The following is a 25,211-nucleotide window of genomic DNA, read 5'->3' on the forward strand; positions in this document are numbered from 1 at the left end:
AGCGATTCTCTATCATACACGGTCATTGCAGCATCAATCCAAAATAACCATGTTCAAATTGTTATGTAAAAACATATGCGTGTTGAATGTGTAAAGCCATAAAATTTTGTCATTATTTCTAAGTTTATATATGACTTTATAAGGGATGGATGGATTTGCAGCAGTCTAAATATAAAGAATAAAGGATTTTATTTAAAGGAAATATTGCCAATCTTATGTAATAACAGGTGACACTCATTCGCTTCAGCTTGCACTGTAGTAGCGGTTAGACCAAAATCTGGAATGTTAAAGTGAATCAAATGATCAGTTATTGATATCAGTAAAAAAATGTTTAAAAAATCATACTGTTGATGTTAGCAGTAGTGCCTTTTTAAATCATTGTACCATGGTGTTCAGCAACATGCAAGATCTTTCTGCAGAAAATATTTCATTCACTACATTCAAACTGAATGGTTTCTATTCTTTTGGAGAATGGCGGCACTTTCTATTCATCCCATATTTCTTTATGTTTTTATTGTCTACCACCTCCAACTGCATTCTGATATATTTAATTATATCCCAGAGAGCTCTGCACTCTCCGATGTTTGTATTAATTGGTCTAATGTCTGTTGTGGATTTGTTTATGCCAATGTTTTCTGTACCACACATGCTGCTCAACTTTTTATTTGACTGGAATGGGATTTCACTTGTTGGCTGTTTAACACAAATATTTTGCACTCAGTTTTTTGGTTCATATCAATCTACTTTACTGCTGTGGATGGCTCTGGATCGGTTCTTTGCTATATGCAGACCTCTTTCTTATCACAATTATATGCAAATTCCCAACTTTCTAAAGTTTGTTATTGTCCCAGTACTTAGAAATACACTCCTAAATGTTTCAGTGGTTTCTTTGGCTGGAAAACTACATTTTTGTATGAAAAATGAGATCGATCACTGTTTTTGTGAACACATGGGGTTGATCCAGCTTGCATGTGAAGATACTTCTGTCAATAACTTAGTTGGACTTGCAACTGCTCTTCTAATACCAACTACAGATTTTGTTTTTATTACTGTATCTTATGTAATGATATTTGCTTCTGTCCTGAACTCAGGGAAGTCCAGCATGAAGGCCATCAACACATGTATAACACACATAATCATTATGGCATTTAGTTTAGTATTTGTTTTGACAGCTTTTTTGTCATATAGAATTAGAAATAATTTTTCTCCAAACAGCCGTATTTTTGCAAGTACAATGTACACACTTTTTCCAAGCTGTTTCAATCCAATTATTTATGGAGTGAGAACAAAGGAAATAAGGCAGCAGTTTTTAAAATTCTTTAAACATGTGAAAGTTTTACCATATTGATCCAGTGATGTAGGCTGCAGCATTGTTATTCAAAACAGTTTAGTAACAACATCAAAAATGCTTACAATAAAGGTTGTAATAATAGCTATTAATTGTGTCCTTATGTTTAGATACTTCTTTGTGTTTTGCTTTAAGTGATATGTCAGTGAGTCTTTGATTAATTTTAACTGAAAATTTATGTTGCGGTTTACCAGTTACTAAAGCATAAGGATAACATTCCAATGTGAAATGAATTAAATAGTTAAAAAATTAATCAACAAAGCTGTGTTGGACAATGATTCATTTGAAAGGAAATGTAAAGGTAATTGTAGATCAACAGTCTGTATAAACAGACACTGTTAAAGTGTAAATTAAAAAACCAAGAACAAAAACTGGAAGATAATAAGTTACATTTAGAAGAATTTTTCTTCCTACCTTGTGGGGAACTGTTGATTTGTATCACCTTAATTGCAAAACATACTTGAGTTTGAGAAGGGTTCTATGTAAAGTTGCATGCAGAAGTTAAACATTCCAGGTCATCTTATGTATCATTTTTGATTTTATAAATGAAAATAGGTAAACACATCCAGCACAGGAAACAAACTTAAATATGGCATTTCTTTCTGCAAATTTAAATGCACCATTTCTATTTATTTGCTATGTTTAACATACTGGAAAAAAATAAAACTATAAAAAGAATATATAAAATGTGTGCAGGCCACATTTTTTCCCCAATATGTTAAATTTAACAAATAAACAGTAATTGTAGAACTTTTTAAAAATATTTTTAAATTAAAGAAAACACGTAATTTGGCCAGGGGCACTCAAAGTATAAGTTAAACACCAGCAGAAATCTTGTCCTCAGCAAACTTCATTTCAGAGAGTTAACCTTTATGTTTATTTAAAGTAAATTTATATTTATATTCGGGAAAAAAAAATCCCTTATCAAGAACTATTTTTTTATGAAGAATTATTTTTATTGTCCCTGCAATAGACTGGTGGCCTGTCCAGGGTGCATCCTACTTTTTGCCCTATGACCGGTAGGATAGGCTCCAGCACCTGTGTGACCCAGAAAGTGCTGGACATTGCCAAAAATAACGCTGAAAGGTCCCTAGTTCCCCTAGAGAGCATATATTTCATAGCAATATTTTCAGTAATGCTACCAATAATTACAGATGACGAATTTGACTCCTTTCAAAATCCCATTATTTGGTGCAGACACCACTATAATGCTAGCCAAACACCAATGACCGTATAACCAATTATTACCTGACATTTGCATCATTCTATTTGATATGAAAACAATATGCTTCATATCTAGACTGATGTAATGCTGTCCATTACACAAACAGTGTAATGACTATACATTATAAGATCTATAATGAATTTACTTCCAATATGTTTTATTCATAAATCAAATGGAAGTGATGTAGCGAGTGAACTGGAGGATTCTCATTCACTGTGCATCTTTGGAGTACATTAGACACTGCTGCCAATTATCTGAGATAAAATGCACAGTTACAGTCAAATAAGATCCTGTGATAATGGATGTCCATGCAGCACATTACAGCTGTCCTGCCCGTTTTCTTTAGTGATTTTATAACTCCAGATTTGGTCATGATGTAGAGAGTCAGGGGTCACTGTCTCAGTAAAATATCTGCGGGACAGGACGTGCTCAACGTAGTGCAAAAGCTCCATTTCTCAACGAGACTGCAAGTCACTTAGCAACACCGTCTCTCCTGGCTAGTAGCAAACGAAAACGCTTTGAGAGATTTAGCTAAGACGAACATTTGGAGACTTATTCACATTTATAAACACCTTAGTTGGTTTCCTGGAATGTTAAATCTGCAACAAGAGACTAAAAAACCCTAAAATGTTATGAAGCTGAAGTCGCTTCTCTTTCGAATTTTCCCGTTCCACCTTAAATTTGAAAAAGAAAAAATTCAAACAAGAAGCTGGAGAATAAGAAGCAACTTCAGCCTTGTAACAGCCATACGCTGAAAGACATTTTACAATAAGCTGCTCTACTTCTGAGGAAACGTTTTCTGGTGGAGATGGGAAGAAAGTGGCTATGGCTGAGCTAAAGCTTAAAGCAGAGTAAAGTGAGTCCACGTTTTCATTCATAATTTTTTTGCCTATACTAGGACATTAGCACGCACCGAGACTTACTGGGCATTAAATGTTGTGGCTCTCAAGGTGGTCTGATTTTTGTTGAAAGGACAAAATGACTCTTCTTAACATTTGTGTTGTGACTCCTGACCTTACATGGCTTTAATGCAGAGGGTGCTGGTCGGATTTCTCACTCATTCATATGTGTTTTTGTTATGTGCTGCTACAGACAGTCTTACCCACTTACCCACTTCCAAGTTCCGTCCTTTGCGTTCCATCAACATTACGTTATAAATTAATATTTAGAAAATAGATTTTTGACATTGATGAATCGATTCAGAATCGTTCACATCCACATCGCGATGCATCTAAGAATCAATTTTTTTACCTGCACCCCTAGTTGGGACTGTGGTTGCTCTGTACCACAGGTGTTCTACTGTGTCTTTTTTTGTGGTGTGGAGGCTGATAATCCATCATCACAGTTGGCGGCAGGTAGAGAAGGCGTTACTGTGCCTGTAATATTGAATGAATGCAAGCAGTAGATGGGTGGCAAAGGGCAAAAAAAAAGTTGCCCTTAAATATTTTACTCAGTCTTGCTTAGGTGGATAGCATCCAACCTAAATTCTCTACATCTCCAAAATATACTGAAAATATATTGGCAATATAATTCAGTCCTTTGTGGCTACAGATTCTGCTGTCACATATTGAGGCTGAGCTTTCAGGAAAACACATTAGAAAAACAGGAGCTTTCAGGAAAAGATATATTATCTTTGGGCTGGAAAAGGCTTGCTGATCTATCAACTTCAAAGTGTATTAAACAGTTCAGTGAAGTCCCTTTTTTTAGGATTTCTGACTTTTCTCTGAGAATGTAATTTTTGTCTACCTGCAAGTAACGGTTCCAGCGGTTGAGTGTGTAAAATGTAGTGCTGAAGTCTAAGAATCAGTCCATGTTCATCAGAGAGCTATCAGGGGCAGACATGGGCCGATCACCACTGCAGGGAGGCACCAGAATACACACGACATCAACCTAGCACTGCTGTGAAAGAAACTTAGCCCATGATTCATTGGACTCTTTAAGATCTAGAAGTGTGTCAACACACATATAATTGTTTAGTACTTACCTTTATGGCCTTTTTGTCATACAGAATAAGGAATAATTTTTCTACCAACAGCCATATTTTTATAGGTACAATGTACATAGTTTTTTCAAGCTGCTTTAATCCAATTATCTATGGAATAAGAACAAAAGAAATAAGAGAACATTTTCTGAAATTTGTGAATCATTTGAAAGTTGTACCACAGTAATCCAGCAATATAGATCAGTTTTTTTTTTATTTATTTAAAATGACAAATTGGCCCAAAAGAATTTGTGTGTTATCACTTAGTACATCATAGAACTAAAACTATAAGGGCAAGTAATACAATCCAAAAACAAAAATAGAACATTTTGATGAGTTTTTATATAACAGTTATGAATATCTAATGTCATACATGTATTTCTGCGTACTTCAAATGACAATGCATCATAACATTTTCCACAACAATTAACTGAGTTAATTGAGTGCTTCATTTATCCCTGTTAATCTGTGTGATTCAAATCCATTCATCATTAATTTTAAAATGTTGTGATGATTTGTTAAGGTTGTCTAGAATAACAGTAATTTGAAGACAAAATGTCAATTTGTGAATTCACAGAATTTTTAAAAAGTGTATGAAAATGTTCAGGGCATGACTCTTTAACATTTTGGAACAATCGTAATCATAATCGAGGTTTCAATCACAATTCTGAAAGCATGACCTTGTGGTCTGGTGATCAGAACATATCACTTTATTTCCTTGTATTAAGACCACTACTAAAGCAAATAAGAAGGTCAGTAAAGGGCAGTGAAAGTGTAGATAAAGGGAGCACTGACTAGATTTTCAATGCACTGACTAGAATATATTCAGAGCACCATTCGCAAGTAGTCCAGACTAACTACAATGAATAAAATGTCATGATATCTGTATCTTGCTGAAAGTGATGCAATGCAAGAGAAATTTGTTTTTATAGCACCTTACATACACTGCTGTCATTTAATGTACTTCACAAATGATAAATACAAAAAGTACAATTTAAAAAGTAAAGAGAATAGAAAAATGTGAAGTGAGGGGAAATTCTAAACATGATTAAAACAATAGATTTTCAAAGAATAATCATTAAACTAACAACATGAAAATTAATTAGATTATTTAAAAGCAAAAAAAATAAATTAAATTACGGAGAATGAAGTGCTGTTACAGAGGAGAAGGGCTAAAAGAGCTAAGCCATGTTTTAAACTGAGCTGAAAGCTGTTCAAATAGGAATGTTTTAAGCCTGGATTTAAATGAGACTAGTGTTGTGGCTCTTCTCAAGCTCTCTGTCAACTGGTTTCATGTAAGAGAAGCGTAGTAGCTAAATGCTGGTTCTCCATGTTTAGTCTTTACCTTTGGCTGGAATAACTCACTAGTTCCTAATGGTCTGGGAGTTCAGCACAGTAGCAGCTGTTTATTCGACAACTGGTTTTCACACGCAGCACTTTGAACAACCTGGAGGCTGGCATTCATATGACCCTCAATGGAAGCTAGGCACACATTCATGGCGCAGTGCTCCTTTCACAACGCTCAACACAGGACTGTCCCTTCACAAAGCACAACACAGGACTGTCACTTTTTTTAGATAGTTAAATGAAAATTAATAAAATAAAATAAATAAAAGAGCAAACAATGCATCCATACTATACAAAACAATGGCTCTACTGCCTTATAACCTTGTTAATGTGGCTGCCTCTACTTACACATATTTTACTAGATAGAGAAAATAACATGCATCTTTTCAAAAAAGGAACAAAATACTCTTTGGAGGTGAGTCACAATACATCTTTCAACATTTTTAGCAAACTCTGAACATGGATGGCTTAATAAAGCAATAGTTTTAGCTGGATGCAGAACTAAACATCTTACCTTCACAAAGCACAACACAGGACTGTCACTTACTGCTTCCTTTGCAGAAAATTAGAGAGACTTAACATCTGCAGTTTTTCATTTGTTAGGACAAACATCTGACATGAGTGAGGCATTTACTATCTGAATTATATCTGACACTATAGAGTGAAATACAAGCAAGCAAAAGCAGAAAAAATCCTGGTCCAAGCCCCCATGAGCAAGCTAGTGGCGACAGTGGCAAGGAAAAACTCCCTAAAGAGGAAGAAACCTTGAGAGGAACCAAGACTCAGAAGGGGAACCCATCCTCCTACAGTCGACACCGGATAGCAAACATTATTAGTATAAAGTATTATAGTACAAAGTGGGGAAAAAAGGGCATTGTATGAGAAAGCTCTCCCCCATGATGTCTTCTTCTTCTTTCGGCTGCTCCCTTTAGGGGTCGCCAGAGCTGATCATCTGCCTCCATCTTGCCTATACCACTTCCTCCTCTACTTTTACACCAACCATCTCCATGTCCACCTTCACTACATCCATAAACCTTCTCTGAGGTCTACCTCTTCTCCTTCTACCCTGCAGCTCCATCTCCAACATTCTTTGATCAATATATCCACTATTCCTCCTCAACACATGTCCAAACCCTCTCAACCTGGCCTCCCTGGCTTTATCTCCAAACTGCTCCACCTTCACTGTCCCTCTGATCTGCTAATTTCTAATCTTGTCTATCCTTGTCACTCCCAATGAAAATCTCAGCATCTTCATCTCCGCCACCTCCAGCTCAGCCTCCTGTCTTTTAGACAGAGCCACAGTCTCCAAACCATACATCATAGCAGGACGCACTATTGTCTTGTAAACCTTCCCTTTCACTCTTGCTGCTATCCTTCTGTCACACATCAGCCTTGACACTCACTCCATCCTGCCTGCACGCTCTTTTTCACCTCTTTTCTACACTGTCCATTGCTCTGGATGGTTGACCCAAGATATTCACCTTTACGACTTCTACTCCTTGCATCTTCACCTTTCCACCTGCCTTCCTCTCATTCACACACATGTATTCTATCTTGTCGCTACTGACCTTCATTCCTCTCCTCTCCAGTGCAAACCTCCACCTCTCCAGATTCTCTTCCACCTGCTCTCTACTCTCACCAAAGATTACAATGTCATCTGCAAACATCATGGTCCATGGAGCCTCCACTGCCTACTCTCCTAAACATCTCCATACCTCCACAGGTATGTTATCCTGACCAACTGCCTTTCCATTCTTCATCCTTTTTAAAGCTGCCCTCACTTCCACCTTACTAATTCTCTGCACTTCCTGATCCACTATCTGTCCCCCCGTTATCCTCCTCTCTCTCTCGTTTTCCTCATTCATTAGTTCTTCAAAGTACTTCTTCCATCTACTCAACACTCTCTGTTCACTCACTAGTACAATATTCTATCCTTTATCAGCCTAACCTGCTGTACATCATTTCCAGCTCTATCTCTCTGTTTAGCCAAACGATACAAGTCCTTTACTCCTTTACTGTGTAGACTCTCATACAGCTCATCATAGGCCTGAGCCTTTGCCTTTGCCACCATTCTTTTCACTATGTGACTAGCCTCACAGTACTCCTGCCTACTTCCTTCAGCTCTCTGGTTATCCCACTTTTCTTAGCTGCCTTCTTCTTCTGAACACTCTCCTGGACTTCCTCATTCCACCACCAACTTTCCTTGTCTTCTTTCCTCTGACCAGACGAAACACCCAACACATTTTTGCCAGTTTCTATCACCACCTTAGCTGTAGTTTCCCAGTCCTCAGGTAGCTCCTCACTGCCCCCAAGGGGCTGTTGCAATTTTTCCCTGAACTGCCTGCAACCATCCTCCTCCTTCAGCTTCCACCATCTAATCTTTGGCTCTGTATTCATTCTCTTCCTCTTCTTTGTTTCTAATCTCATTCTACAGACAACCACCCTATGCTACCTTGCTACACATTCCAATCTCCATTATGTGGCATCTCGTGCTAAGGATATAATCCACCTGTGTGCACCTCCCTCCACTCTTGTATGTCACCCTGTGTTCTTCCCTCTTCTGAAAATACATGTTCACCACAGCCATTTCCATTCTCTTTGCAAAATCTACAACCATCTGACCTTATGCAATTCTGTCTTTCACACCATACATACCCAGCACCTCTTCATCCCCTCTGTTCCCTTCACCAACATGTCCATTGAAGTCTGCACCAATCACTAATCTCTCCTCTCTAGGGACACCATCTACCACTTCATCCATCTTACTCCAAAATTCCTCTTTCTCCTCTAACTGACAACCAACCTGTGGTGCATATGAACTGACCACATTCAAAATTACACCATCAACCTCCAACTTCAGGCTCATGATCCTGTCTGACACTCTCTTTACATCCAGAACACTTTTCACAAGCTGTTCCTTTAGGATTATCCCTACTCCATTTCTCTTCCTCTCTACACCATGATAGAACAGTTTGAATCCACCTCCAATGTTCCTGGCCTTGCTTCCTTTCCATCTGGTCTCCTGGACACACAGAATATCTACCTTCCTTCTCTCCATCATGTCTGCAAGCTCTCTGCCTTTACCAGTCATTGTCCATATGAGAGTCCCTACGCTAACCTCCACACTCCTGCCTTTCCTTCTCTCTCGCTGCCTTCTAACCCGCCTTCCTCCTCTCTTCTTTGATGGTCTTCGACCTACAGTAGTCCAATTTCCACCAGCACCCTGCTGGTCAACAGCACCGGAGGCGGTCGTTGTTAACCCGGGCCTCGACCGATCCAGTATGGCAATCATATTTGTGATCCGCATGATAGTTCTGGCACAAGTTTTACGCCGGATGCCCTTCCTGATGCAACCCTCACCATTTATCCGGGTTTGGGAGCAGCACCAGAAGTACACAAAGTACACCCCTAATGGCTGGTTTCTCTCCCCATGATGTAACTGTATTCATTCTAGGTACCAGTAGTAAGTCAGCACCTTGTGATTTAAGCAGGCGTGATGGTTCATAGTAGGAGAGAAGTTCACTCAGGTGTCCCTGTAGAGCTTTATAGCTCAGTAATAGAATTTTATAATCAATGCGAAATTTAACTATTAACCAGTGTAGGGTTGATAAAACTGGGCTGATATGGTCAAACTTTCTGGATCTTGTGAGGACTCTGGCTGCAGCATTCTGAACTAACTGAAGCTTGTTAAGGCTTTTGCTGGGACATCCAGACAGCAGGGCATTACAGTAATCTAGCCTTGAAGTAATAAATGCATGAACTAGCTTTTCTGCATCCTGTAGAGATAATGCATTTCTTAATTTAGAAATATTGCGGAGATGCAGGAAAGCTGTTTTAGTAATATTAGTTATATGTGCATCGAAGGACAGATCAGGGTCTATCACGACACCAAGATTTTTTTTACGTTCTTTAAAACGTTGGGTGGTGACGTGTTGTAACAGTAGGGAGCGAGGAGGCGGATGCACGTGCAGAGATAAGCAAGATTTATTAAGGGCAAATCCAGGGTCATGGTCAAGACAGTCCAGGGTCATAGAGCCAACACGGATTGAACGGGGAGCAGACATGACAGACCAACAATAAACAGGTTCAAACAACACATAGTAACCAGAATAACCAACACAGCATATAACACCACCAACAACAAAGATCAATGTACACTTGTACATGTACACAAGGGGCAAACACAGGGCTAAAATACACAGGGAAAACGAGGGACAGGTAGAAAATAGGTGGAGACAATCAGGGGCAGGGTCATGAAACGAGGGGGCTAAACCAAAACATGAACACATGGACAGGACTGGGAGGGGCCAATCGTGACACATGTCAAGACTACACATGGAGGATTCGAGATGACTCACCGTGTCGATTACAATTTAGTGACAGGTCCACAGATGAACACACCAGCACTAATGGCTGTTCAGCAGCCTGATGGCCCGGGGAAGAAGCTGGCTTGGAACCGGCTGGTTCTGAACTTTGTGCTTCTGTACCTCCTTCCACTCGGCAGCTGTGAGAATAAACAGTGGCTTGGGTGGGTGGATGGAGTCCTTTAGAATCCTACTGGTCTTCCTCAGGCAGCGATTGAGGTATAAATCCAGAAGGTTTGGGAGCTGGACCTTGGTGATGTGCTGGGCTGTCCACACCACTCTGCACAAATTTTCACTTGAAAACAGTACAGTTCCCATACCAGGTGGTGATGGAGTCTGTTAAAATGCTCTCCACAGTACATGTGTAAAATGTTCTGAGGTCAATGTCAGTTCCTCTGAGATGTGAACACAGAGGAACTTGAAGCAGCTGACTCTGTCTACAGTGGCTCCGTTGATGGTGATGGAGGTGTGCACTTTCTCTTGCATCCACTTTGAGCTATGTGGTCTTGTCAACCAGGTTGATCTCTTGGCACCAGTGTGCCAGGAAGCTGACCTCCTCACTGTAGACCTCCTTGTTGACATTGGAGATCAGGCCCACAATTGTGGTGTCATCTACGAATTTAACAATGACTTTGGAGCTGAAAAATTGTGGGTGTACAGAGAGTACAAGAGAGGGCTGAGCACACAGCCCTGAGGAGCACCTGTGTGAGGGGTCAGAGAGGAGGAATTGATTTTGGCCTGGCATTGGCCTGTCAGGAATTTCAGGATCCAGCTGCACAAAGAACTGTTCAGAACAAGATCTTGAAGTTTAATGTTGAGCCTTGAGGGCATGTTGGTTTTGAATGCTGAGCTGTAGTCCACAAACAGTATTCTCACATATGTGTTCTTTTTGTCCAAATGGAAGAGGGCAGTGTGTAGAGACAGGGCTATTGCATCATCAGTGGATCTGTTCTGCCTGTAAGCGAACTGCAGTGGGTCCAAAGTGGCAGGTAGGGAGAAGCAGATAAAGTCTCTGACCAGCTTCTCAAAGCACTGGTAGCAACAGGGTGCCAGTCAGTTAAGTAATAACCTTGGCTAGCTTTGGAACTGGCACAGTGGTAGTCAGTTTGATGCATTCAGGCACAACTGAGAGTGGGACAGAGAGGTCAAATATGTAAAACACTCCTGAGAAAAAGAATTAAATGAAACAAAATTAGTGTGAAACTACCTCCTGATTTAGTATTGGTTTCCAGATGTATTTTCAGATGAAAAAAGAGTAAATAAATAAACAAGTAATAAAAAAAAACTGAACAGAGTCAAATCTGTTTATGAAACTCTAATAATAGTTTATGGAAGAATGGAGGCAGGAAGAATGGGATGAATGGGACAGTAACAAATAAAAGGAAACATCCTGGCTGATCAACTGCATTTGGGGTTAGCGGAAAATCATGTTAATTTGATTTTTGCATGTCAAAACTATTTCTTCTGAATAAAAGCTTGCACTACATCGGGTCTGAACGCAGGAGAAGATAAGCACATATCAACTAGGCATATAGAATGTGAACATGCAATTGGAAACAAATACCCAGAAGCTAATAAATATTACACTTGTCCTTAAAATAACCTCTTTTTAATTTCTCCTTCACTTTATATTTTTCTATGTTCTTTTACCTTACTTTTTAAATGATTTTGTATTTATTATTTGGGAAGCACTATGGATGACAACAGAATATGTAAGGAGCTATATAAATAAACTTGTCTTGCCTTGCATCACAATGCAAAGTCCATTTATTTACTGTAGTTAGTCTGGAGTACTTGTGGATGATGCTTTGAACATATTCTAGTCAGTGCATTCAAAACAATCCTAGTGCTCCTGGTCTCCCTTTATCTACATTTCCACTGCCTTTACTGACCTTCTCATTTTCTTTAGCACAAGGTCAAGCTTTCAGAATTTTGACTGAGACCTCAAATATGATTAAGACTGGTTAAAGAAGGTTACAGCTTCATGCCCTTAACCTTTTTCTACACATTTTTAAAAATTCTGTGAATTCACAAATTGTCATTTTGCCTTCAAATTTCTAGTATTCTGGACAATATTATTAACAAGTTATCACAACTTTTAAAAATTAAGGGTGACTGATCTCAAATCATGGAAATTAACAGGGACAAATTAAATGCTCAATTAACAGCTGTTATGGAAAAACTTAAGATGCATTTTTGTTTCAAGAACACAGAAATACATATGACTTTATATATTCATAATATATCACTATTACTGGATTACTGTGGTACAGTCTTCACATGATTCACGAATTTCAGAAAATGTTCTCTTATTTCTTTTGTTCTTATTCCATAGATAATTGGGTTGAAACAGCTTGAAAAAAGTACGTACATTGTACTTATAAAAATACGGCTGTTGGGAGAAAAACTGTTTCTTATTCTGTATGACAAAAAAGCCATCAAGGTAAATACCAAACTACTTGTGATAACAAGTACATGCGTAACACATGTGTTAATAGCCTTCAAGTGGGCCTTCCCTGATTTTATGACAGAAGAAAAGATTATTATATAAGACACAGTAATAAAAACAAAATCTCCAGTTGGTATTAGAAAAGCAGTCAAAAGTCCAATCAAGTTGTTAATAGAAATATCGCCGCATGCCAACTGAACCAACGCCATGTGCTCACAAAAACAGTGATCTATCACATTTGTTATACAAAATTGCAATTTTCCAGCCAAAGAAACCATTGTAGTAATCAAGATTACATTCCTGATCACTGGCACAATAATAAACTTTAGAAAGTTGGGCATTTGCATATATTTGTGATAATAAAGTGGTCTGCATATAGCAAAGAACCGATCCAGAGCCATCCAAAGTAGTAAAGTAGACTGAAATGTACCAACACAATGAAGACAAAACATCTGTATCAAACAGCCCAAAAGTGAAATCCCATTCCAGTTAAATAAAAAGCTCAGCAACATATTTGGTACAAAAATTACTGGCCAACACAGGTCAACCACAGCCATAAGACCAATTAATACAAACATTGGGGAGTGCAGAGCTTTCTGAGATATAAGTAAAAATATTAGAATGGAGTTTGAAGTGGTAGACAACAAAAATATTAAAAGATAGGGAAAGAATAGAATGGGGCGCCATTCACCCAAATCATGGAAACCATTCAGTTTGAAAGTTGTGAATGAAATGTTGTGTGTAGGAAGTTGTTGTATGCTGCTCATTCTCAACTTATATTAAGCATTTTCCTCAAATATAAGTGTTGGAAAAAAGACAAACTATCAAAGCAAAATGTTTTCTGTATTGCTACTAATATATACAAATAATGTACAGCCTTAATGTCAGTTAAATACCAATAAAAGTATATTTCTGTTAATGTATCCTGTATTTGAATTACACTATTGTAGATATACAGATATCAAGACTAAATCATACAAATCACCTAATATGGGTATTCACTGGAATTGTCATTAAAAAAAAGCTGTCTGACTTCGCATGTCTCTCATCTTATATACACCTTTGTGTTTTCTCACGAGATTATGGTCTGCCTACAGCAGCTTAGTCCAACCCAGTCAATGAATGCAAAAGTAAAAACCTCCAGGATAAGTTCTTAGCAGTGTCAGGAGCACAAAAACAGCACAACAGTAACACAGCTTGCTCCAAGCTAAGAGCCCAAGAAACACTGGAAAACAGACTGTAACAGCGGATTATGGCTATTTTTGTTACCTGATACCACACTGAAAAAAACACAAGCTACTACTGAACTGAATGCATTCAAACATGAAAACTAAGAAACAAAAGATAATGTGGGACAGTACCAGCTTCTTTTTTCTCTCTTATATTTAGACCAAAAGTTTAAACCTTCTCCTCTCTGCGAGCATAAAATGAAGATTGAAGAATCAACTGAAATATATGATAATTTTTATAAAATGCTGTGGAATAATTAAGCACTCATTAAATTTAAGACAAAGAAAAACTTAAAGTTTGCTCATGAAGAATGGGGGGGGGCTAGTCAGAGGTCACTGTTCACATTTTTAAATTAGCAGAGACAATTATGTAGTTTGATCATTAGACCACTACAAGTCTTCTGGTGAATGGAAGATAAGTATTTTGATTGGGACTAACACTAGATATTTGGGTATAGTGCTAAACCATGTATCTATAATCCTACATAAGCAGTATATAATAATATTTGTTTTAATTCACTGTCATAAACCACGTTCCTTCATACTACTGCCATTTCTGAAAAGACCACCAACTGATCATGCGCCTTTCAATTTATGACAATTAAAATTGAAAAGGAAATCTTGAAACAGGTAAATATTGTAGATGTCTTGATTACAGTGGTTATATTGATATGCCTTAAGTTAGATCTTTATAATGGTAGCATTGACATAAATAAAAGTAATAAACATGTGAACATCTTGGTTCCTTTTGATTTTTGAGTAATTTATTTTTAAATTTGAGTAACCACCTATTTTTCGATTATTGTGGTAAGATTTTCATTTGATTCAAGAATTTTAGAAACTGTTCTCTTATTTCTGTTGTTCTGACTCCATAATTTATTGGATTGAAGCAAGTACTCAGAAAGACTCGGCTGTTTGGTGAGAAGTTGTTTCTTATTCTATAAATAAAAGCTATCAAGACAAAAGTTAAACTTACTGCCATGACAATTATATGGGTAACACAAGTATTAATTGCCTTCAAGTGAGCCTTCCCTGATTTCAGAACAGAAGTAAATATAACTACATAGGATGCAGTAATGAAAAAAATCTGCAATTGGTATTAGAAAAGCAGTTAACAGGCCTAACAGGTTGTTAAGGGAAATATCACCACATGCCAGCTGAACCAATGTCATACGTTCACAAACACAATGATCCATTTCATTTTCCATACAGAAAGATCATTTTCCAGCCCAAGAAACCATAGTAATATTCAAGTGTCCATTTCTGATCAGTGGCATGACAATGAACTTCAGAAAGTTAGAGATTTCCATATGTTTGTGATAATAAAGAGGTCTGCATATAGCAAAGAACCGATCTAGAGCCATCCACACTAGTAACGTAGACTAAAATGCACCAATGTAATGAATACAAAACATTTGTTTCAAACATCCTACAAGTGAAATCCCATTCCAGCCAAATAAAAAGTTGACTAGCATATTTGGTACAAAAAATATTGGCAAACATTGGTCCACCACAGCCATTAAACCAATTAGAACACACAGTGGAGATCGCCAATTACTCTGAGATGCAATCAAATATATGACAAGAGAGTTAGAAGTGGTAGACAATAAAAACATGAGGAAATAGGGGAGGATAATATAGGCTTCCAATCTTCCAAGTCATGGAAACCATTTACAACCCCAATTCCAATGAAGTTGGGACGTTGTGTAAAACATAAATAAAAACAGAATATGATGATTTGCAAATCCTTTTCAACCTATATTCAATACACTACAAAGACAAGATATTTAATGTTCAAACAGATAAACTTTATTGTTTTTTGCAAATATTCACTCATTTTGAATTTGATGCCTGAAACACGTTCCAAAGAAGTTGGGACAGGGGCATGTTTACCACTGTGTTACATCACCTTTCCTTTTAACAACACTCAATAAGCGTTTGGGAACTGAGGACACTAATTGTTGAAGCTTTGTAGGTGGAATTCTTTCCCATTCTTGCTTGATGTACAACTTCAGTTGCTCAACAGTCCGGGGTCTCCGTTGTCGTATTTTGCGCTTCATAATGCGCCACACATTTTCAATGGGAGACAGGTCTGGACTGCAGGCAGGCCAGTCTAGTACCCATACTCTTTTACTACGAAGCCACGCTGTTGTAGCACGTGCAGAATGTGGCTTGCTATTGTCTTGCTGAAATAAGCAGGGACGTCCCTGAAAAAGACGTTGCTTGGATGGCAGCATATGTTGCTCCAAAACCTGTATGTACAGAATTAATGGTGCCTTCACAGATGTGCAAGTTACCCATGCCATGGGCACTAACACACCCCCATACCATCAGAGATGCTGGCTTTTGAACTTTGCACTGATAACAATCCGGACATTGCTTTTCCTCTTTGGCCCGGAGGACACGACGTCCATGATTTCCAAAAACAATTTGAAATGTGTCCACAATGTCAGACCACAGGACACTTTTCCACTTTGCGTCAGTCCGTCTCAGATGAGCTCAGGCCCAGAGAAGCCGGCGGCGTTTCTGGGTGTTGTTGATATATGGCTTTCGCTCTGCATGGCAGAGTTTTAACTTGCACTTGTCGATGGAGCGACGAACTTTGTTCACTGACAGTGTTTTTCTGAAGTGTTCCTGAGCCCATGTGGTAATATCCATTACAGAATGATGTCAGTTTTTAATGCAGTGCCGTCTGAGGGATCGAAGGTCATGGGCATTCAGTGTTGGTTTTCTGCCTTGCTGCTTACTTGCAGAGATTTCTCCAGATTCTCTGAATCTTTTGATGATATTATGGACTGTAGATGATGAAATTCCTAAATTCCTTGCAATTACACGTTGAGAAACGTTGTTCTTAAACTGTTGGACTATTTGCTCACGCAGTTGTTCACAAAGTGGTGAACCTTGTTCCATCCTTGCTTGTGAAAGACTAAGCCTTACAGGGATGCTCCCTTTATACCCGATCATCACACTCACCTGTTTCCAATTAACCTGTTCACCCGTGGAATGTTCTAATCAGGTGTTTTTTGGGCATTCCCAGTGTTTTCTTGCCCCTGTCCCAACTTCTTTGGAACGTGTTGCAGGCATCAAATTCAAAATGAGTGAATATTTGCAAAAAACAATAAAGTTTATCCATTTTAACATTAAATATCTTGTCTTTGTAGTGTATTCAGTTGAATGTAGGTTGAAAAGGATTTGCAAATCATCGTATTCTGTTTTTATTTATGTTTTACACAACGTCCCAACTTCATTGGAATTGGGGTTGAACTTTGAAAGTTGTGAATGACATTTTGTACAGGAAGATCTTGCATGCTGCTCAAACTTTCCTCATCAAATGTAGTTCAAGAAGATATACTCACTAACACAAACAACAACAAAGTGAAGCTCCTCAGATATCAAGTATAGGGTTAGCGTCGCTAGCAGGGCACCACCCAAGCTAGATGAATTCTGGTAATATTTATCTGCTTATGCAATAGAGATATAAGCTGAGAAGTTATGAGACTTCATTTATCTGCTTTAATTTCTGACAATTCCTTACAATGACAGTGAATTTCAGGTAATACTATTCAAATGGTTTAAAAAAAAACAATCTTTGCTGGCTAAACTCATGCACCATGAATTGGTAAACAGCAATTTGTGACAACTCTGTTGTATTATCCTGCAAAGAAAAGCTAAAAAGGAGTCTAGGAAATTGTAAAGCTAACTTAACTCCCCCACAATACCAAAATTCGAAGCAAGGATACGCTTTAATAGAATAGTTGTATATTGCATTTTAGCAGCGAGGAACTGTAATCACAAAATGTTGCTACCCACAGATTCATTTAGGTCACTGAATCTCTTATTTGGCATCATAAGAAAAATAAAAGCTTGGCATGTATCTTCCTATATACCACCTTGTTGTGTTCCCATGAGCCTACATTTTAATCCTATAAAGCTTTTAGGCAATTGGTATAGTTCCCTGAGAGAGAGAGACAGAGAGAGAGAGAGAGAGAGAGAGAGAGAGAGAGAGATCATCATAAAGAAAAGATAAAGATGATACTGTTGTCTTCTTCATTATCTATAATAGTATAGAAATTGTATGTTCACATTTTTTGCTTATTACATGTGTAGCTAGTCAAGGCTGATCATCTCTAATGTTCATTCATTGAAGTTCCAAAGTGACTAAATTCACTATTTAACATTCTTCCTCTTACATTTACTCAATAGCCACAATGCACTTGCCAGTTTATTAGGTACCAATGAGGAGCAATCTTGTGGACAAAACAGTTCACAGAACAAAGAAGAATGGAGAAAAGTATCCAAGCAAACAGATGGGCCACAACCAGGCAAATCACATTCAAATTCAACACTGGTGTACAAAATATCAATGCTTGCACAAATGATCTGACTTTGTCTGAAACTGATTACAACAGCCAAAACCTCTCAGTTACTAAAGCTGTCAGACGAGAACAAGAAGACATGTCTCAAGTGAGCACAACAACCTACTTCTGAGCAGTGCAGGGACTAGGAACATTTCCAAACCATCATCTCCATCAAGGCTCTAAGACTGTACAGAAACAAAACATAACATGTGGGCTAGAGGAAGAAACAATATCACTTTCCAGGACACAAAGGCACTAAGTATATTGATATGACAGTGTCATTCATCTTAGACTTGATTTATAAAGGACCAGAAACTTTAGTTTGAAAAGAAGAATCTGAAGGTGATGAGTATGGAATATGAACTGTGGTCCTTCTGTATGTATTTAGGTAATGAAAGTGTAGCTCAGAACTTATTTATAGCTTTGATAAGTTTGGTTTCGTGGCTTTTTTTTTGCCTCTCCATTAACTGACACATATGGCAAGATTTATAGCAGTTGACTACATCAGATTTGAACTCAGGCCAAACTAAATATTGCAGTACATTAATAGATTACTTACTAGTACGAATACTAAAATGTCCTGCCAAACAATCAATCCAAAACATTCAGTCAGCACATCTGCTGAATGATGATGTGATTCACAGTATTCCTTCCTTTCCGTGTCAACATAAGTAGCCATAATAATATTGATTCTGACTGCTTTTCAATTTTTTATTTTATTTGGGTATTATTTTGCAATTGTCGTGAACTTCACTAAAGCTTTATTAAGAGTCCATGTGGAGTGATAAGTGAATATTACTGTGAAATATCTGAGTTCCCAACTAATTTCAACATGTATGGTTCTTATGGGGTTCCCCCCCCCCCTGTTGGTTGTTGGTGGGAGTTTGTTTGGGAGGGTTGCCCGAAAAAGTCTTCTTCTTCTTCTTCAGCTGCTCCCTTTAGGGGTCGCCACAGCGGATCATCTGCCTCCATCTTGCCCTATCCACTGCCTCCTCTACTTTCACACCAACCATCTCCATGTCCACCTTCACTACATCTATAAACCTTCTCTGAGGTCCACCTCTTCTCCTTCTACCCGGCAGCTCCATCTCCAACATTCTTTGACCAATCTATCCACTATTCCTCCTCAACACATGTCCAAACCATCTCAACCTGGCCTCCCTGGCTTTATCTCCACAAACTGCTCCACCTTCACTGTCCCTCTGATCTGCTCATTTCTGATCTTGTCCATCCTTGTCACTCCCAACGAAAATCTCAGCATCTAAGCATTGTGAATAGTGAACAGGTAAGCAGGCGATTCAACTATCTCCCATATAGTTCTCTTTCTAGGAATAAAAAGAGGTACTTTAGTCATTGCTAAGGATAAACACTACGCTGTGAAGTCGCAGCAATGTTTTACGTGTATATGTAATGTTTTTTTCCAACCTTTTAAGTGCAAACAGTACTTTTAACGTGCCGCACGCACCTTGTTGTTTTTTTTCCATGCATTATGAAGGAGAGAGAAAGAGAGAGCGTCTGCGCATGTGCACTAATCCTGCCCCATGTCTCATGTGTTCAGGTATGATTTACTATTGGATTGATGTTGTTTAAGCTAGTTTGTTTGGAGCTTGGAAAATTTTGGGACAGGCCAGGAGTCGGTGCCTCACAGTATAAAATGAAGAAACAGTTTATATTAATAAATATTAAGATAACATGCCATTTCACAGTCAGTTACTGAGAGCAAGTTCACTGAAGGTGCAGTCATTCTGATCTATGCTTCTGCATGTTCAACAGGACATGAAGAGTAAGAATGCTTTGTTTCACAGTACATTACTAAGTGAAGGTCCACTGATCCCAACAGGACCACAAAGTGCAGTCATTCTGGTCTATGCCTGTGTAGGTCACTAGACAGCTAAGGCCAGCTACCTTACATATGGCAGACAACTCAAGGTAACATGTAAACCGTATCTGGAAAGTCACCTGCTGTCAAAGACCTGTGAACTTCTACTAACTCAGGCCACGTGGACTTTTCAGTTGGGCTGCTGCCTGTCCCAATAAAACATCTAAGACAATGCCAAACCCATAGAACACCTGGATGATCAAGTCAAATTTACTGCAAACCTGGCTATTTTAGAGATTACATGGCTGACTTCGACTGAGAATGCTGACGAATTAAAGCAGCTGCGTTTCTTTCAGGCCACACAGCAGTTACCACTCTGCCTCATTGAACAAACCTGACAGTTCACCTAGGCAATGCAGTTAATTGTAAGTATCTACATTTTTCTACATGGAATAGACAGACTAACAAACGTAAAGATCTAAGATTTAGTGCACTGGTAGTACCAAACAGATCCTGGTTCCTCATGATTGTCTGACTAGCAGAAGGAATGTCTGAAAGTGTGTACGAAATATCCCCTAGTATCCGGGTGGAGTCTCATGTTGCCTGGGCACTCCAGCATCAGATGGTTGCTAACTTACCTGCCTAGCTGTGCTGATGCTAGATTCATTATTTAAAAGTTTTATTTTCACATGCATAGTAAGACAGATGTTTACACTGCACAATTCAATTCTTTGCTAATTCTCTGTTCACAAAAAACCTTCACATAATTAAAGAGGTAGACATAAATAATGTGGCAACCTGCTACTGGCTGTGGCCGCATTGCAACAAGAGACTTTATTTGTACAGTTTTATAAAATGCAGCTTTGTTATATTTGGGTCTTATTGTGCTGGGCTGTAGTGTCTACCATGAAAGGACTGTGTAGGACTAGAAGTGACCTGCCAGCTACCCTGCTGTATTTGTTAGCGCTGGTTGCGGGTCTCCTCTCCTGCCTATTCAATAAATGAGCATTCGTTCAAAGCCCTGTTTACTGCGCTGTCGTCTTCTATGCTGACGCTACAATATCCATCTATTAGTACCCAATGTTAGGTACTTACCGTACTGTGAAATAAAGTGCTAGCAAAAATCTGTATTACTGCCACAGCAAAAACCAAGAAACAAAAACAAAAACCTACACAAATTGACTTGTTTGTTCATCTTCAGAGACTAAAGTTCAGTTTACCTCTGAGTTTGGTAATCACGCACATTTTCACCTAAATATACTTCATCAACATTATTCAACATTCTTACAGATGAAACAAAAGCATAGCACAAAACATCTCCAAAACAGGCAGAACTTAACTTTATGGTTACTGTGAACAGCTGGTAAACTGTAAAACTACATGATTAAGCTAAAATTAACATTTAAAGAAAATACAGTTGTACGGAAAAGTGTGGACACCCTTGGTCAAATTACATGTGGTGTTGATTGTGAAGTATTTTTTCAATTGTGCAATGCAATTTACAGACAAATGCCATATTTCCATAGTTTCCCTGTAGAGAATGTGTTCTCTCATTTCCAACTAGAAAATCAATAAGACTTTCATAAGACTGTACTTACTGGACTTAGTATTCTACTTATTGGACAAGTATTAGTAAAATTTGTAAAACCAAAATAAACTGCCGAAAAACCTTGAAAATATTTTATTTATATAAGCTTCTTTGACAAATGTTGGTATTTTTCTGGATATTCTTCTGTTGATTTAAATTTTTATATTCTGAATCAGACTTGCAACGAACATGCTAGGTAATGTAAAAAGAATTTAGGATAGAACAAAAGTGTCTCATTATGACACAAAGACATGTTAGTTAGTATAAAAATGTTTCTAGGAGCAGGACAAATGACTTTTGAGATTTTATTTTTGAGAAATGTTTGAGAAAAATATTGAAAATATCTTCAGGAATAATGTGATTACAGAATACCTCAATTTGCAGCATTACAGCATTGTGGTAAAACCTTAATTTGGTTCATGCACTTAAGAAATTGTTCTCTTATTTCTTTTGTTCTTACTCCATAAATAATTGGGTTAAAACAACTTGGAAAAAGCAAATACATTGTACTCAGAAAGACACGAGTGCTGGAAGAGAAATTATTTCTTATTCTGTAAGACAAAAAGGCAATCAAGGCAAAAGTTAAAGTAACTGCCATCACAATTATATGAGTAACACAAGTGTTAATAGCCTTTAAATGAGACTTCCCAGATTTTAGCACAGATGCAAGCATTATTATATAAGACAGAGTAAAGAAAATAAAATCTACTGTTGGAATTAGAAAAGCAGCTAAAAGTCCCACTAAGTTATTCATGGAAATATCTCCACATGCCAGCTGGACCAATGCCATGTGCTCACAAAAACAGTGATCTATCTCATCTGTCACACAGAAAGTAAGTTTTCCAGCCAAAGAGACAATTGTGACAATTAAGAGTACATTTCTGATTAGGGGTACAATAATGAATTTTAGAAAGGTAGGGATTTCCATATGTTTGTGATAGTAAAGAGGTCTGCAAATAGCAAAGAATCGATCCACAGCCATCCATGCAAGTAAAGTAGACTGAAATGTACCAACATAATGAAGACAAAACATCTGTATCAAACAGCCCACAAGTGAAATCCCATTCCAGTTAAATAAAAAGCTAAGTAGCATATTTGGTACAAAAAATATTGGCAAACTCAGGTCCACAACGGCCATCAGACCGATTAGTACACACATCGGAGAGTGCAGAGCTCTCTTAGATACAATCAAATATATGAGAATGGAGTTTGACAATGTAGACAACAAAAACATAAGGAAATAGGGAATGAACAGAAAAGGCCTCCATTCCCCCAACTCATGGAAACCACTAAGTTTGAAAGCTATGAATGAAAATTTTTGTATAGTAAGATTTTGCATGCTGTTCAACACCTTAGTGCCTTTAGTATTTTTATTTAAAGTGTCTCAGAAAAAATATTAAACAAGTATTGGATTCTAGTGTCATTAGCAATTACAAATGTTTGAAAACTGGCAAAATTAGTAAATTAGTATGTCAGTTTGTTGACTACTGTAGGTGAACAGCAGAATAATCTGTTCACATGAGATATTACTTTCTTTTGATATATGAAATATTGCTATATATATATATATATATATATATATATATATATATATATATATATATATATAATTTATAGTTAAATGTTACACATAAGCTAAGGGAAAAAACAATCTTGCTAACTTCACAAATATATCATGTTCTTTAGATGTAGGTGTAAATATATTTGCTAGCTATTAAATTAAACTAATCATGGTTCAGTAGATTTACAATGAAAAGTGTATGAGAGGAAAACACCTCTAGCAATTTTAAGGTCTCATAATAATGTATTACCAAAACCAAAAGTACATACACTGTACTTTGTTCAAAGACTTTAAGCCAAAGAAAACAAACAGAAATCTCTCCTGTGGTACAGTTGCTTATGTATCGTCTTTGCCTTCCTAGCACGTGATTAAAGCTTGTCCCTGTTTCTACACACAACTTTTTGAGGTCTCATGAGACCACTCTGTTCTCCTACAGGCTTAAGGATATTGACATGGAAAAGCCCCGCTGTTTATTATCAGGTTTCCTTTGGTAAAAAATGCTTGATACTTAATTAACTGTAATTTTGATATTTCTCAAAGTAATGGCAAGCTGTCAACCACTACTAAGTGAAATGAATAAAAAAAATAATAAAACTCTCCGTGGGGGAATACTAAGTTTGCAAAGAAGGCTAGCAATAGAGGTTAACTGGACATGGATCCACAAAAAAACCTAAAACCTAAAATATTAAAAGTTTATATAAAATGTACAATGTTTAGATAAATGATCATGCCTTCAATCGACATAATGTGACAATGCACTGAAGGACCTACTCACTTTGGCCCAGTGTAAACATGTCCCTTAATGGCAAACTGACAACCTAATCACAACACAAAAACATCCGGCTAAAAGACAATCTGACACAGCTCCACTTAGCCTTTTTAAAAACTGGATAGAAGGATTCTGCAGTGACAAACAACATCAGACTAAGAATAATTTGAGGGCTTCGCTAAAGAGGAGGCATGAGAAAGAGTAGAATGTGCATTAAGTCTTATGCTCATTTTGACCGGCAATGTGCAAAGGACCTAATTCATTCTATGCAAGGAGAAAGCAGAAGACTACGAGCACCTGAAAAGAGAGATCCTCTGTTGTGTCCATTTGTCACTTGTGGTAGGAGTACAGCAATTTCATGAATGGAAATTCACCTCATTTGTGCCAACATGAATACAAATGGCACCAATCAAATAAGTCACCTGGAGACAGGTCAAACCAGAAAGGCTATCAGGAGAACTGAGTGACAGGGTGGCTATGGTCCTTGTCATTTGATTAAGTCAGTGGATGCCCAAAACTTCAGTGAAATCACTAAATTCTCCCTGTCACTCCTGCAAGAAAAGGCCAACTCAAAAGATAAAGATAAAGTCTCTCACACAAGAGATGCTCTATCTTTGACCTTTTGGGGGGACCTGAAAAGTAAAGTACAGGCTGGTTTGTGTCACTATGATATAAGCCTATGCTCACTGACTCAGAAGCACCTCCCACAGCAAAGGCTTGGATGGCACATATATACTTGGATGCCCACTGAGTACTTAGCAACCCACTGAATCTTGGAGGAGAGATGATGAACGCTCTGCTAGATTTAAGCTTTACAACATTGCTGCAGTGAACATCACTGCCTGAGCAACATCCTGTTTTCAGTGCACTTCCCCTGCAATCCCAAAAATGTTCAAGACGCAAAAGCTAGACGCAACAGAAACTGGCCAATCACAGTGGGAGCAGTAAAGAATCTGCTACTGTCCTTACTTGTGAGTAGAGACCAAGAAAGCTTTAAAATTCTCTGCAGTTTGCTGTTCCACAACACAACAACCTGATTCTGGTAGGAAAATGATTCCCACCTGATATGTGATATGTGATATGTTCTATTGCGAATAAAATATGGGTTCGTCTTTCTTTCTTAAGGAGTCATGGTAGTCTTATTTTAGCAGTCCCAAATTATCTAACTCTGAT

The 25,211-nt window shown here is 37.9% G+C and overlaps 3 protein-coding genes and 1 pseudogene across 3 annotated transcripts; 1 reads left to right on the forward strand and 3 right to left on the reverse strand.

Annotated features, from left to right (window-relative positions):
* Positions 1-385: 385 nt before the first annotated feature.
* On the forward strand, positions 386-4,741 carry LOC108440386 (olfactory receptor 52K1-like). Its single transcript, XM_017719224.1, has 2 exons — positions 386-1,229; positions 4,623-4,741. The coding sequence occupies exons 1-2, from the start codon at positions 386-388 to the stop codon at positions 4,739-4,741; spliced, it is 963 nt and encodes a 320-aa protein (XP_017574713.1).
* A 7,783-nt stretch (positions 4,742-12,524) lies between these two features.
* Positions 12,525-13,481, reverse strand: LOC108440385 (olfactory receptor 52K1-like). The gene has a single exon (XM_017719223.1). The coding sequence runs from the start codon at positions 13,479-13,481 to the stop codon at positions 12,525-12,527; it is 957 nt and encodes a 318-aa protein (XP_017574712.1).
* A 1,261-nt stretch (positions 13,482-14,742) lies between these two features.
* LOC108440376 lies at positions 14,743-17,229 on the reverse strand (annotated as a pseudogene).
* A 4,852-nt stretch (positions 17,230-22,081) lies between these two features.
* Positions 22,082-23,059, reverse strand: LOC108440375 (olfactory receptor 52K1-like). Its single transcript, XM_017719215.2, has one exon. It carries the CDS (start codon positions 23,045-23,047, stop codon positions 22,082-22,084), a length of 966 nt encoding a protein of 321 aa, XP_017574704.1. The 5' UTR covers positions 23,048-23,059.
* Between the last annotated feature and the right edge of the window lie 2,152 nt (positions 23,060-25,211).

The sequence above is a fragment of the Pygocentrus nattereri genome, chromosome 17 (assembly GCF_015220715.1).
Source record: "Pygocentrus nattereri isolate fPygNat1 chromosome 17, fPygNat1.pri, whole genome shotgun sequence".
Taxonomy (NCBI): domain Eukaryota; kingdom Metazoa; phylum Chordata; class Actinopteri; order Characiformes; family Serrasalmidae; genus Pygocentrus; species Pygocentrus nattereri.